This window comes from Leptonychotes weddellii, chromosome 13, assembly GCF_054177405.1.
Source record: "Leptonychotes weddellii isolate Sample4059 chromosome 13, ASM5417740v2, whole genome shotgun sequence".
NCBI classification, from domain to species: Eukaryota; Metazoa; Chordata; class Mammalia; order Carnivora; family Phocidae; genus Leptonychotes; species Leptonychotes weddellii.
The window spans coordinates 47,969,917-47,984,005 of NC_138381.1; the positions used below are offsets into that span (position 1 = coordinate 47,969,917).

The 14,089-nt window shown below is 38.6% G+C and overlaps 1 protein-coding gene across 1 annotated transcript in view; it reads right to left on the reverse strand.

Moving 5' to 3' along the window:
* The window catches only part of MYOM1 (myomesin 1), a 149,087-nt gene that overhangs the window by 75,527 nt on the left and 59,471 nt on the right, over positions 1–14,089 (reverse strand). Inside the window, exons 11-14 of the mRNA XM_081802546.1 lie at positions 13,367–13,531; positions 11,065–11,226; positions 4,422–4,563; positions 1,578–1,777 (exon numbers count right to left, since the gene is read on the reverse strand). Of these exons, the coding sequence (XP_081658672.1) occupies positions 1,578–1,777; positions 4,422–4,563; positions 11,065–11,226; positions 13,367–13,531 (669 nt within the window). The remainder of the gene's footprint in view (positions 1–1,577; positions 1,778–4,421; positions 4,564–11,064; positions 11,227–13,366; positions 13,532–14,089) is intronic.

Sequence of the window (14,089 nt, forward strand, 5' to 3'; positions counted from 1 at the left end):
AATTATACTTTCACAAGCAAGGTAAATAACCTATGTTCATTTACTGTTCAATACAGATTTCTGGAAACATGTAAGTTCTCTCATCTCTTCTTAAGAGATAGCATGTATTTGGTGGAAATGTTTCTGGAACAATTACAAGTCCAGTAGTTATTTATCTGCATTAATGAAGCCAAAAGAGGAGGGGGGGAGGCTAATCCTACAGTACAGTTCAATGAAAGCAATTTCTTTCCATTGTATTTTGAAAAGTGTTATCTACAAAGGAAACCAGTTTAGATCTGGAGTAAGGAAAATGGGTGACATGGGCAGGAAAAGAGGAAAATCCATTTAAATTCATTTCATTCATTCATTCATTGAAGAGGAAATTCATTTCTGTGTTCCCACAAGTAACAGAAAGAGAGAATGGTTCAACTCCTGCTTTATCAACAGATTTTCACCATAGCTTGTACAAAACCAGAAAGAGGATATGAAAGATAACCTATTTTCAACTCAAATCTTACTTTCACTGGAATTTATAAAAGAGGAATAAATGAAAATATGAACTGGAATTAGGAAAGAGGTAGGGAAGTCAGATAGTAGGCGAAAAATAATCAGAGGGCAATCAAGGAGCTTGATTAGAAAAAGTCTCCAGAGAAAAGGTATTTTACTTAGCTTTTTATGATGCCATACATGTACCTAAGTAAAGAATAACACTGCAAATACGACATAGACCAGTAGTCCTCAACTAGGATGATTTTGCCCCTCAGGGACATTTGGTAATGTCGGAAACAATTTTGATTGTCACAACGGGAGGAGGGGCATTACTGGAATCTAGTGGGTACAGGCCAGGAATGCTGCTTAGCATCCTACAATGCACAGGACAGCCCCCTATGAGAAATAATTATCTGGCCTAAAATGTCTTAATAGGGTCAAGTTTGAAAAATCTGGTATAGTCTGAAGTGTTAATTTCCAACAATCTTTTAATGTCATTTTATGATCCCTATTACTGAGGATGCATATGGGTTCCCACGAAACAAATGCAGGGCATAATTCATGTACCATGGTTTTGACATTGAGACTTGGAGTTTAAATCCATGAAAAGATTATTTTTGATTGTCTAATATGGTAACTCAAGTATAGAGACATAAGGTTGTAAATGTATTTTTTCTTTGATATAAAGAAACTCACTGTGTTGAGTATTAATGCTCTAAGGGGCAAATTCTAGGTTAAGAAATTTACCTTATAATTTTAAGAATTAAAAGAAAAGTATATTTGGAATGTGCTAATAAAATGAATAAAAATGCTTCCCAGGCTTTTATCACATTTCATTTCAAATAGAATGCCCAGAACTCAGTTTAACAAGGTAAAGTTTTCTGAATCAAATAAAAATAAGACAAAAAATAAAGCCCTTAGTGAAGACATAAGTCTAAAAACAAATTGGTTTTGGTTTTGTTTTTTTTTCCTAGGATTTTCTGATAAAGGATTTCCTATTCTCTTCTCCCTCTAGTGGAAGGGGGAGGAATAACCTTGCAATGAGATCTAGTGTAGTTACTAAAAAAAAAAAAAAAGGTTCAAGATCCTGAAAATTGAAAGATGCTTACTTTTAAGTCTAGCTTTCTCAGCTGGATCCAGAGCAGCCACAGGCTCAGAAACTCTAGATGGTAGACCTATTCCATTTTTATTCACAGCTCGAACTCGGAATATGTAAGAACGACCTTCTATCAATCCAGTAACTGGAAAACGAGCAAACTTCACAGGTGTATCATTGCATTGAGACCAGCTATCTGTGCCCACCTCACACCTGAGGGAAAGAGAATGATCAGAAAGAATATTAAAACAAGTATGACTAAATTAATAGCTCCAAAGCTGCAAACCCACCCAATTGCTTCAGATCTCCCTATAACCTACCCAGCTCAAGTGTGGTTCAATAGTTACTTAACTGCACGCACTTAGTTCCACTCAATTGCAGTGTGTATTCTTTAATAATAAAAATGCCTCAGATCCTTCCTAAACATGCATACTTCCTTTAAACTCCCTAAAAGCAAGCAGCTGAGGGGCTTTGTGTGCTAAGCAGAAGAACTTTGGGGGAAAAACAGACACAGCAATAGGTAGGTATGTACAATCTATACACTGGAGAGACTGAGGGGGAGATCCCCCAAACATCTTCCTGGCTGACATCTTCAATTCTACCACTAGTGACTTCTTTGTCTTCTTTATGCATTTTCTTTTAAAAATAAAACTACTGTTTGAGAAAGTTAATACCTTAAATATACCTATTTATACTGTAGTTTGGAAAGAGTGTGCTTTTTTTTCTTAAGTAATCTCTACACCCAATGTGGGGCTCAAACTCACAACCCTGAGATCGAGAGCTGCACGCTCTAGGATTGAGCCAGCGAGTCACCCCTGGAAAGAGCCCGCTTGATGATCATTACATTCTGTGTGGGTAGAAGGGTGAGGAGAGTATTGTAACATATGTGTTTCTAAACAGATGAGATTGGTGAGATGCAGGGAAACTCTCAGGCCTGGCAGGGAGAGATTACGTGCTTGAACCTCTGATTTCTAACGAGGTGCTTTTACAGCAGTCGGTGTCTGGGATGGAGTGGTCACATCCTGGGAGACAAAGATGGCAGTTCATATTATGCTACTGGCCTGATCAACAGGGGTTAATAGCTCTCAGCATGTGATTAAATTACACAGCATTAGGATTAAGTAACTCATCAGTTTTCATGAGCAGAGCACCGAACTTTTAGTTTATGTCACTTTGCCAATATGGCTCCATGTCTAAAATGTCTAATTCCCAAATAATGTGCATGGGGGAGGGGGTTCCAATGGCAGTGCAAACGTAGTCAGGGCAAGAGGTTTCTCTGCTTCCTCAGCCTCACCCTTCCATTCTTTGATATAGATAATAGCATTTCCTCAACCTTATGTAAAGTGCTATGAAATATGGCTTCAATCCCTGCCTGCCACCCTTAAATCTCGTCTTTGTAGAAATTCTGGAGCTGCTATGGGTAGGGTTTGGGAGGGAGCCGAGAGGCCTAGGACATTTCTTCAAACTGCCCCTGTCTCCAGAAATTCTTCCTCTCTCCCTATGCAGATGCTGTCACGGGGACCCAGTGATACAACAGTGTGCTTCCCAACCCTCATGTGGGCAGAAAGAAAGGCGGAAAGCAGCTGCTCTGGAGATGTCTACAGCATGTTGGAGCAGAAAGAACACAAATATATGGCCAGGCTGATATTTGAATTCTAGTTCTGCTACTTACTACCTGTGCGATTTAGGCAACTTAGTGTTTTCTCACTAGCATGTGGCTTTGGGCCAGCAACTGTTTCCTACTTGTAATAAGTATCTAACTTTCAAATGGCGGTTATGGTTAATGGTTAATATATGTGATGTATTTAGAACAGTGCCATGCACATAGGCAATGTTTAATAAATATCAGCCGCAATATGGTTATTTTTATTATGACTAAGCAAAATGTACTTCTGATTGTCCCTGGTCTTAACACTGATTAAGTTTGCAAATCCCTTGGAAATCTGCCAAAGACAATAAAGCAGTCTGTAAGGATGAAAAAGAATCTACCAAAAACTTCACAGTTCATCATTACTAAATGACAAAGTAATGTGGAAGTATTTAGTATATGGTTAAATAGTATATGACTTATTATAAATATTTCTCTGGATGGTATTGAGCCCAATGGGCATATATTTACTTATTACCATAAATATTTGGTTTAAGACACCTTGGTACAAACCTGTTGTACCACAGTGGCACAGATTATATGTCCTTAGTGGTTTCCACAATTAGATTCTATTACTAAAAAATGGAAAGAGAATTGGAGCAACTATTTGAATAGAAACTAAGTCAGATAATAATGTATTTAGGTTGATAATCTAAATTTGTTGTCTGTATTGTCCAAACTCACTGGATAATTAATGTGTAAGACCCAGTTACTATAAATATCAGAGGTTCTAAGTTTTGGAGAATGTAGATTGCAAAAACTTGTAGAAAGAACATAATTTAATACTATTGATATTTGTTATTTCTTTGTTTAACTTGAAACCACATCCTGTGAAATAAATAAGATTTTGTTAGTATTCCTAAAGTATTATTCTTTAAGTATTTAATATTTTAAAATTACTGACTTACTAGGGATGTGGACATTAAATATATTGGACCCTCTATAAGGTCTACAAATTCATAGCATTCTTGCCAAATTAGTGACTTCCATTGGTAGTCAAGTTCAAAAATTATCTTTGGAATTTAGGTCAATAGATAGGGGTGTGTGAGAGAGAGAGAGAAAGAGACAGACAGACAGACATAGAGAGAGAGAAAGAGAAAGAGGGAGAGGAGACCAGAAAAGAAATATTTCACGTAGAAATGGTGGGAGAAATCAGGCATGCCTCTCTATGGCCAAATCACTTGAACTGAAACTAAACTAAGTACTAACTTATCAATAAAATATCCGAGAATAGGACTCCCTCCATCCACAGCTGGCTGTTTCCAAGAGATGATGATATAATCTTTGTTGGCATCCAAGCACACCACATCCAAGGCAGAGGCTGGAGCTCCTTCAATCTCTGCATCAGCGTCTGTGGAGATAAAGAAGGATCCCTTTAAGCCTCTCAGACAAGAGCCATCAGAGTCTGGCAGTCTCGGACTTAGTGCACACATTTCTTACCACACGCATAGTGGCTGCATCTTTGGCCCAAACAGAGCGAGTTCCGATCTTAGAATTTGCTGACCAACATGAAAATCTGTGCTTTTCATCATCAGTACAAAGAACATTATGTTAGAAAGGGCTATAAAAAGGACTCATGACCTTTGCCTCATGGACTTCGCCTGCCCAAAATGTCCTAAAGGAAAATAAACATGGGGCGCCTGCGTGGCTCAGTCGGTTAAGCGTCTGCCTTTGGCCCAGGTCACCATCCCAAGGGTCCTGGGATCGAGTCCCACGTCGGGCTCCCTGCTCAGTGGGGAGCCTGCTTCTCCCTCTCCCTCTGCTGCTCCCCCTGCTTGTGCTCTCTCTCTCTCTCTCTCTCTGTCAAATATAAACAAAATCTTCTAAAAAAATAAAAAATAAAGGAAAATAAATATGGAGATGTCAGGAATCGCTATCAGAAAAGCCTAAGGGAAGCTGAGCCAGAAAGTCTGTTCTTAAGATATCTAGTGTGCAGTGTTACTCAGAAATATGAATTACTCAGAAGGGGAACACACAGCCCCCTCTGTCACCTTGTGGATGCATCACAAGAGAATACAAACCACGAAGCTTTGCCCATCCCTCTGCTGGGCACTCCCACTTTGGAAGAGAAAGGAAAACATTCACTTTAATCAAATGTTTGTTCCCAGACTGAGGACACTTGCGAAAGGAACTCTGATGCAATATTCACATCTGAGCATAGTTTATCCAAGTTTAGTAGAAGTCCAGGATTATACAAGAAGGAGAGGGCGGTTATTGTTTATGAAATGAGATCCTCTGACAGTGCGTCTCCTCAGCAGTGTCTTCAGGGACAGCTAAATTAGTGAACCAGGGATGTTTTCAGGAGGAGAGCAAGGAGAAGGAAAATAATCAGTCAATAGCCTTTTAAGTGGGAGGCAGGGTTCCTGGAGGTGGGGTCCACAGTGCCAATTCCTCCTGACCTCTGGTCCACCTCTTCATAACTGGAGTTAACCGGACAGGAGGCTGAGACGTGTCGGAGCCACTCAACTCAAGGAAAACATTTCTGTTGACTGAATAAACACTTTTCTTTTACAACGAGCTATACTTCTGTAACTCTTACGAATTACTAAACCATTTGATAATAAGGCAGAAATATTTGTGCACTTCTGAATTTGATAGGTTTGCATTGCCCGTGAGGAGCTCAAGTCACTTTGGTTTTGAACATTCTGGTTTTTGCCCCAAAAACCTGCAGGAAAGTGTTCTAGGCAACTTCTCTGGCATAGGTGCTGTACCAGAACATAACTAAATCATGGCCCCTAAAAGTAAGCATTTTGGTGGGGAGAAACTTCTTTGCTTTCAGGCTTTGAGAGCACTGGACTGGGGGGCGAGCCTGCCGACGGTGAAGTTAGAGCAGAGCTAGAAAGGGGTTGAGATGCTGAGGTTAACAGGCCTAAGTGGCAGAAGAGGGATGCTGGAAAGCCGCTCAGTTGGGAGGGGACAGGTGGCAACCTTCACCCATGTCCTTTTGCTAACGGCCCATGATGTAACAACCAGGAATCCCCGGTTTAGCTTGCTGAATATCCACTGTATATAACAGAGCCCCTGGCAGACAGTAGGCATCCAGAGAGCCATTCTTCAGCATATTTATAACATAGCCTGCACCGTGCCATTCTTCGGGTGGGCTTAACAGTCTTTCTAAAAACAGGTGCTGTGTAGGAGCTGCTGGAAGCCAAATCCAAATACTGTGTTATGTTGAGACACATCTGTGCTCGCGGCTCTCAGCAGCTGCTCCAGGCTGCTTGACCATAGCACCCACTCGGTCCATGGCAACCCTCTTCCTAGCCTGTGCCCTCCTTTCTCCCAACCCTCCAAAATGCCAAAGTTTTTGTACGTTTGATTAATTAGGGGAAAGATTAGCCTGCTACTCTTTATATCTTGACTTCTGACACAAGCTAATTATAACTTTTTGTCAAAATGTAAGTAACTATTATCTTTAGTATAAAAGCAGTGCTTGCTTGTAAAATATACGATAATCAAAAAATATACGTTAAAATCCCCTTTAATTCCATAATTCAGAGATAACTACTACTAACATATTGGCCTAGATGTTTCTAGATTTTTTTCTGTATTTACGAACTCAAAAATGATGGTTTTTGAAATGAAAATGGGACTAGACTATGCAGTTTCATGTTAATATGTTTCCATATCAATAAATACAGATACACATCATTTGTTTTCATTGCTGTGTGTTATTCTGTTGTTTACATGGGGCATTTATTATACTTTATTTTATAATTCCCATGGATGGATATCTAGATTTCTTCTAGTTTTTCCCAATACAAACATTTTTCTCACCTTTGCCCACTTAAGTTCCTAGAACTAGAATTGTTGGAAATGTGCACTATTGATACCTAGTAGCAAAACATCCTGAGAAATGTTGAAACAATTAACACTCATCAGCAGTGTACAGGTGTGCTATTCCTTCCATCCCTCTATCCCAGTGGATTTTAAAAATCCTTTAAATCTTTGCAATATGATAGATTAAAATGTTACATCATTTCAATTTTCGTTTCTTTGATTACTAGTGGAATTTTTTCATATATTTATTTGTCATTTGTAATTGTTTTTTCAAGACATTTCTATCCCGTCCTTTGCCACTTTATCATCTCTTTCCCTCTATGCGGTAGAGAGGATAGGGGAGGGAAGAATATATAAAATATAGAATTCTAGAAGACTATGTAATAAAATAATAACATTGGAATAGCCTTTCTTCTTCTTTCTTTCCTTTTTTGTTTTTTGCTTATTTATATGATCTATTTTTTTCACAAAGAACACACACTACCTATGTAATTAAATCCTGGCCAAATATGTGCAGCTCTGGAATGTGTTTCTGCAGACATATGGTGCTTTATACACTGATCGTTCTGGTTCAGAAGCTATTTTCTAAGCAGCAAAAATATCAGCACTCTAAAAATGCACTGAAATGGCCTATGCAGTTCAATATATAGAGTTTTATAAAACACATGAAGTGTCATTTAAAACATGCTGGTAATTTCTTGGGGTGCCTGGCTGGCTGAGGTGTTGGAGCATGTGACTCTTGATCTGGGGATTGTAAGTTCGAGCCCCATGTTGGGTGTAGAGATTACTTAAAAATAAAATCTTTACCAAAAAACCAACATGTTGGCAATTTCTTAAAAAGTTAAACATAAATTTAACATATGACCCAGCAATTCCACTTGTAGGTCTCTATCCAAGAGAAATAAAAACATACCCATGAATATGGACACAAATGTTCATGGCAGCAGTATTCATCATAGCCAAAGAGTGGAAACAATCCAACTGTCCCAACTGGAGAATGGATGGACAAAATGAGGTATTTCCATACATCGCCATACTACTTAGCAATAAAAAGGAACAAACTGCTAATATGTGTTAAAACATAAATGAGCCTCAAAACATATGTTTTAATGAAAGAAGATAGATGTAAAAGTCCAAATGCTATATGCAGAAATGTCCAGATAAGGCCAACAGAGAGAATGTAGGTTAGTGGTTGCCTATGGGCTGGTCTGGGGATGACAGTGGGGAATGGGCAAAGAAATCCCTTTGGGGTGATGGAAATGTTCTTAACCTGGATGGTAGGTGATGGCTGCACACTCTGTAAATATTCTGAAAGCACTGTCCACTCAACATAGGTGGATCTTGCAGTTTATCAAGTACACCTCAACAAAGGCTTTTTAAAAAAAAAGAATCTAAAATACATCATTTAAAATAAACTTATAAGTGAAAAATTTTCTAAAAGTTCTTAAGTTCACAAAGCAATTACTGAAATTTATCTTCCCAATTTTGTCTTTCCCATTTATCTTCTCAATTCTCTCACACCAACATCTGATAAATTTTAGAATCTTTCCATTTCCTTCTTTTGTGGATTTGAAAACTACCTTAAGTATAAATTTCAAATTTCAATGCCTTCTTCCTTTCTATAGTCAGTAATGTGAAGCCTGGCCTAAATCTGGCAGAGAGCCACAATTCTGGATACAGGCACTGAGAAATGTTACTGAGAAAACCCTAGACTATGTCAGAGTTCCCAGACAAAGTCCACAAAAGAATTGCCAAGGTCTCAGTAACTAAGGTTTTTTTCTTGAGTCTCCAGAGACACTGTCTGGTTTAGGTAAGACAACTGAGAGCAGAGGCAAAGACTTTGCTTTTTCAGTCCTTATCTAGCCAGGTTTATCCAGGTGGTTTGTCTACACAAACTTACTTGCTGAGGAGTTTCAGTGTGTCCGTCTTCACAGTGATTTATCCAGAGGCTAGCATCTCTCTTCCCTCAGCGATAGCTAACTTTTCCCACCAGGCTTTTGTGTAGGAGAAAGTCTGACACATTTTCAGATGATGTAGATATTCATGTATTTTTATCAGTTGTTGTTCCAGGACAGAATTCCACAATCATTATTTTTCACTGCGGGTGTATGTAGGCTGTTAACCATTCCCAGGATCCATTTTTTTTTTGTTTGTTTCCTTTTAGTACTAGAAGCCCCAGCTTCAGCAGGCAACATGGCCACCCGACTGGCCACATGATGCCCTAGCTTCCCTCACTGTGAGATGTGTGTGTGTGGCTAAGTGTTCACCATGAAGAAGTGATGTGTGCAACTCTGCATCTCCCCCTGCACGTCCTTTCTCTCCTCTTCCCATAGGCTGGGATGGGAACATGGCATGGCACCATTGGGACAATGGAATAACAATGTAGATGGAACCTGGGACTCTGAACCACACCCCTATTTCTGAATTGATAGACATGGGAGAGAAATAAGCTTTTTTGTTTCATCAGCTTAGCTTGTACCCTAATTAAAATCCTGGGTTAGGCATCAGAAGATCTGTATCCTAGGTCCACTTCTGCTTTTAACTAACTGTGAGGCTTTGGTAAATCACTTTATTTTTCTGAACCTCAGCTTCTGCATCTTAAAATTAAAGGATTGGACTAGAATGGGAATCCTAACCTTTTCGTACCATAGACTCCTTTGGCAGGACTGACAAAGAAAGTCTAGAGGCCCCTTCTCAGAATAATGCTTTCAAATGCATAAAATAAAATACATGAGATTGCCAAAGAAACTAAATATATTGAAATATAATTCTAATCATAGACCCTTTGGGAGTCTGTGGATCCCAGTTAAGGACACCTGACCTCTAAAGTTCCATTTTGATCAAAATTTCCTATGAGTTTATGATTCTATTTAGTGCATGAGACATTTAAAAAAATTAGTAAGTCTCCTATATTGTTTATATTTTAGTTGTCTATATACTATGATGTTTTGACACCTTAAAAACCTTTCTGACTGGGGAGACACTGCCCCTCCCAGGGCTAGCCAATTCTCAGAGAGAGCAAGGGCTCAGCCAGGAGCATGCCTTTGATATGCAAACTGACCAATCCAGAGCCATGCCTCCTCTATCTGGCTTGTGCACCCCAGGAGGCCATATTCCCTTGCCTTAATCATCCCAGGGCCAGGTAGCAGGCCACTAGGGACCACGCCTGTAGTTTAGAGTGTACCAAAATGATTGAAACTAGCCAGTCCTAAACTGTTAATCCTGCCCTGCCTTGCCTTTCCCACAGAAACTCCAATAAAAGCCATGGCCTAAGCTCTCCCCTCCCTCTTGGTCCTTCTGCCTCCTGACCAACCCAACCTATGCTCATGTTTCCCCAGGTGGCCCTATGTGGTGTGCTAAAACCTGTGAGTGTAATAAACTTTATTTTCCTGAGCCTCTCCTGTGTCTCCTCTTGTGGCCACACCTGACTAACATCACAGAAAAGAACACAGAACACTGACCCTGAAGCCTGTGTCAATGGTCTTCCAAATGCACTGGGATCCCGTGTAGAAATAACATCCCCACTTGCAGACAGCCAATCCATTCAAGACACAGACAAAGAAAGAAAGACTCCTAAAATCATACAGTTTGCCTTAAGGATTAAGTTGTAGCACCTTGTTTCCTAGTTCAGTAAAGCTGAAACTATAAAGAAGGTGTCTGGAGTGAAATAATGAATTTGCTCCATGAAATAGATATTAAAGAGTAAATCCCCCGTAGCACATCACTCTTCTATTGCAGCTTCCATAGACTGAAATGGCTTTTTATATTGTTGGGATGTAGCATCTCTACTCGAACACCTATAGAGAGCTGCACTGGTGACTTACTGAAGATAAAGAAAGTCCTGACATTAGTAATAGTAACACAGTCCAGAAGCTAGTTACCTTTGGGTTGGTGCCTCAGGGTTAACCTTTTTAAACTGGGTCTAATTTTACTGGAAGTTAATAACTCTATGCCATGTATTTTGGAAGAATTTTCAAATGGACCTTTCATCATTACAAAAAACACGTTTGGATAGATTGATTTGGCCTCAGTGTTTTAAACATTCTTGGGTGTTCTGCTTTTTGCTGGGTCTTACCTCGAACAAAGACATAAGCACTATATTGTTCATAATATTCTCCCATTCGTACACGGATTGTGTAAAGGCCTTCATCTTCTTTGTTGAGATGAGAAAATGTCAGTGTTGCTCGATCTCCGCTCCAAAGTGTTTGAACCCATTTGGATGAAGAAACAGGTGCTCCTGGAAATTATTTTAAAACATAAGAAAATTAACTCAGTTTCCCCCCCATTACTCCCTTCTTTTTCCATCCCTCCCTCCCTCTCTCTCTCTCTCTGCCTCTTCTTCTATATTGAAAGCTATTTGACTGTTAGTAGAAGTCTCTAGGGCTTTGAGCCATTCTGCCATGCTTATATTGATAAAAAATACTGTATCAGAAGTGAAGGGACCAGGGCCAAATACATAATCTGCAGGGTCCAGTGCAAAATGAAATTGCAAAGCCCCTGTTCAAAAAGCAAAGAAAAAATACAGTTACAGGTACTAAAATATAAGGCTTTTTCCTCTAAAATTATTTTACTATATATAATTGGGGTAACACAAATTGCAAAATAATACTTTCATGCCATAATTTTATATCAAAAATAATTTTTTATTAATGTAATATCTTGATTAATAAGATATTTCAGGCTTGCTTTTCTGCAAATTCAGTTATTAGGTCATCAGATTTATACTTTTGGCAACTTCTTTTTAAGTCAATATAATTGAGGGGCACCTGGATGTCTCTGTCGGTTGAGTGGCCAACTCTTGATTTCTGCTCAGGTCATGATCTCAGAGTCATGAAACTGAGCCCCACAATTGGGTCTGTGCTCAGGCGGAGTCTACTTGTCCCTTTCCCTCCCCTTCTGCCCCTTCCCCCCACTCCCTCATCCCCCCACCCCCCCACCAAATAAATAAATAAATCTTTAAAAAAAAGTAACATCAGTCACTCTTTACAAATGCAAGATCAGAAATGAGTTGATAATCTTTAAATTTTGAGAAGGATCTTTCTGCTGATGCAACTATTACTGCAGCTGTTAAGAAATTACATACTAAAAATATCATATAGTTTATACTATATAGCAGTATATAGATAAATTCTTATAAAGTTAACATTGGGTTAACTTTCTGATAAATTATTTCAAAATATAAATTTTAGTACTCTAGAGCTAATGATTCTTAAGGAACAAAATTTCTAAAAAAATTTGATTTCATATAGATCAGTTTCACATAAGTCTGAATTTAATTTTAAATGTAATTTTACATAATAATATTTTGATATTTTCTCTATCATGTTCTGTAACTTGTGGAGGTTATACAAGAAGCTGAAAATGATTTGTATATAATCCAAATGTCTGTTTATGCATTCTATCACTGTATCTTCAATTACAAGGAAAAATTAATTTTAAGATTATCTTCCTTATTAATAATTGCTTCATCCACAGTTTCATACGAAAATAGTGTTCTTTTTCATTGAATGCGACAATCTTTAAGCTTAATTTACATTTCTAAACCTCTGAATATTTGCTGTGCAGTGTTATAGCAGTTTTCAATACCAGGGATTCTCAACTCTTTGAAGAATTCCAACAACTGCTTCATATGCTTTACTGCAATGTCTATACACGTGATTTTATTTTGTAATATTTTGCTGACAAAGTTTACTGCCTGGTTGCTGGTAGTTTCTGTCTGGATGCTCAGGTCAGTAAGTTAGTATTTGTGCAGATGCCATAGAAATGAGCTCTGGGGAAGGAGGGGTGGGCTGGCAAGCTCCGACTCTGTTCCGACTGTAGGTTCCCATGCTGCCCCCCACTTGGAGCCCCTTCCCTTCCCTAGAGCCATGTTCACCATCCACAGTGCTTTTGCCATTACCGGCTTCGGTCTGGACCCAGATGCTCCAGACTGCCCCAGGTACCTGTGTGCACAACTGAAGTTCAGGCCAACTGCTTGGTGAGCATGCTGCTTTCTGCCCACCATGTCGAGGGGTCAGTGGCCATGCTCCATAGTCCCACTGGACTTCAGTGGACTTCCCTTAATTTTACTAAATAAAATTAACTTATAAAATGAATAGATAAGTAATTTGTAAAAATACATTTTTGTAATCCTTTCCACAGATTACTTGGTGATAAGAAATTATAACCTCCACAAATATATTACGAAAGTTCTGCTACTTTGATATATGTATAAAAACTCTTTCAACATCCAGTAGGTTATGCCTTCTAATGTCCAGATTCTGCCAGTTCTGATAAACAGGTCTGCAGTCTTATGGAAGCTCGTGCTCTGGTGCCAAGCCCCGTCTGCCACCTTCTGTAAATAAGAACCGAAGTGAGAATTCATCATAAAGGCTCACCATTTCGGTACCACTGGATCTCTGGCTGGAAATGCTTAATTTCAGGAGTGATAACTACACGGCAGCCTAGACTCATTGTCTCGCCCTCTCTTCCAAAAGACACATCAAATTTGTCATCAAAGTGGATCTCAAACTTGGATGCATAACCATAAGGGGTCACGCCAACTGGGTACAACAAAAACAAACATCAGCAATTTGTTTTTTTCTTATCAAAGAGACACTAGCATTTTAATAAGCAGTCACAACAAACACTGATCAAATGAACTCTCTGGGCAAAAATTAAGTCTTATAAAGAAGTACAAAGCACATTCCCATATATTATGATGTGAAATGGAAATTCTTGCTTCATTGGTCAGATAAGCTCAATATTTATTTTTATTATTGCAATGAATAGAATTTTAAGGGGCAGGCTTAATACCTCACACAGCACGTAAATGAATACCACATTTAGCTTAGACTTAAATATTTAGCACAATATATGCACTTTTTAGATTCCTAGTTCATTTAAAACTCAACTGCTGTACTCTCCAGACAAAGAGCCAGATCAATTACTCATAAAAATAGAGTTTTCCAACTTATTGGAGAAATTTATTGCTTCAGTGTCTTTAATGATCTGAGTGAGAAAAAAATATTATAAGAAATTTCAAACTGAGTTTATAATATTGTGACTTTAAAAAATATTTTTCTTAGAAATATCTTACTTATAGATTGAGTAAATACCTG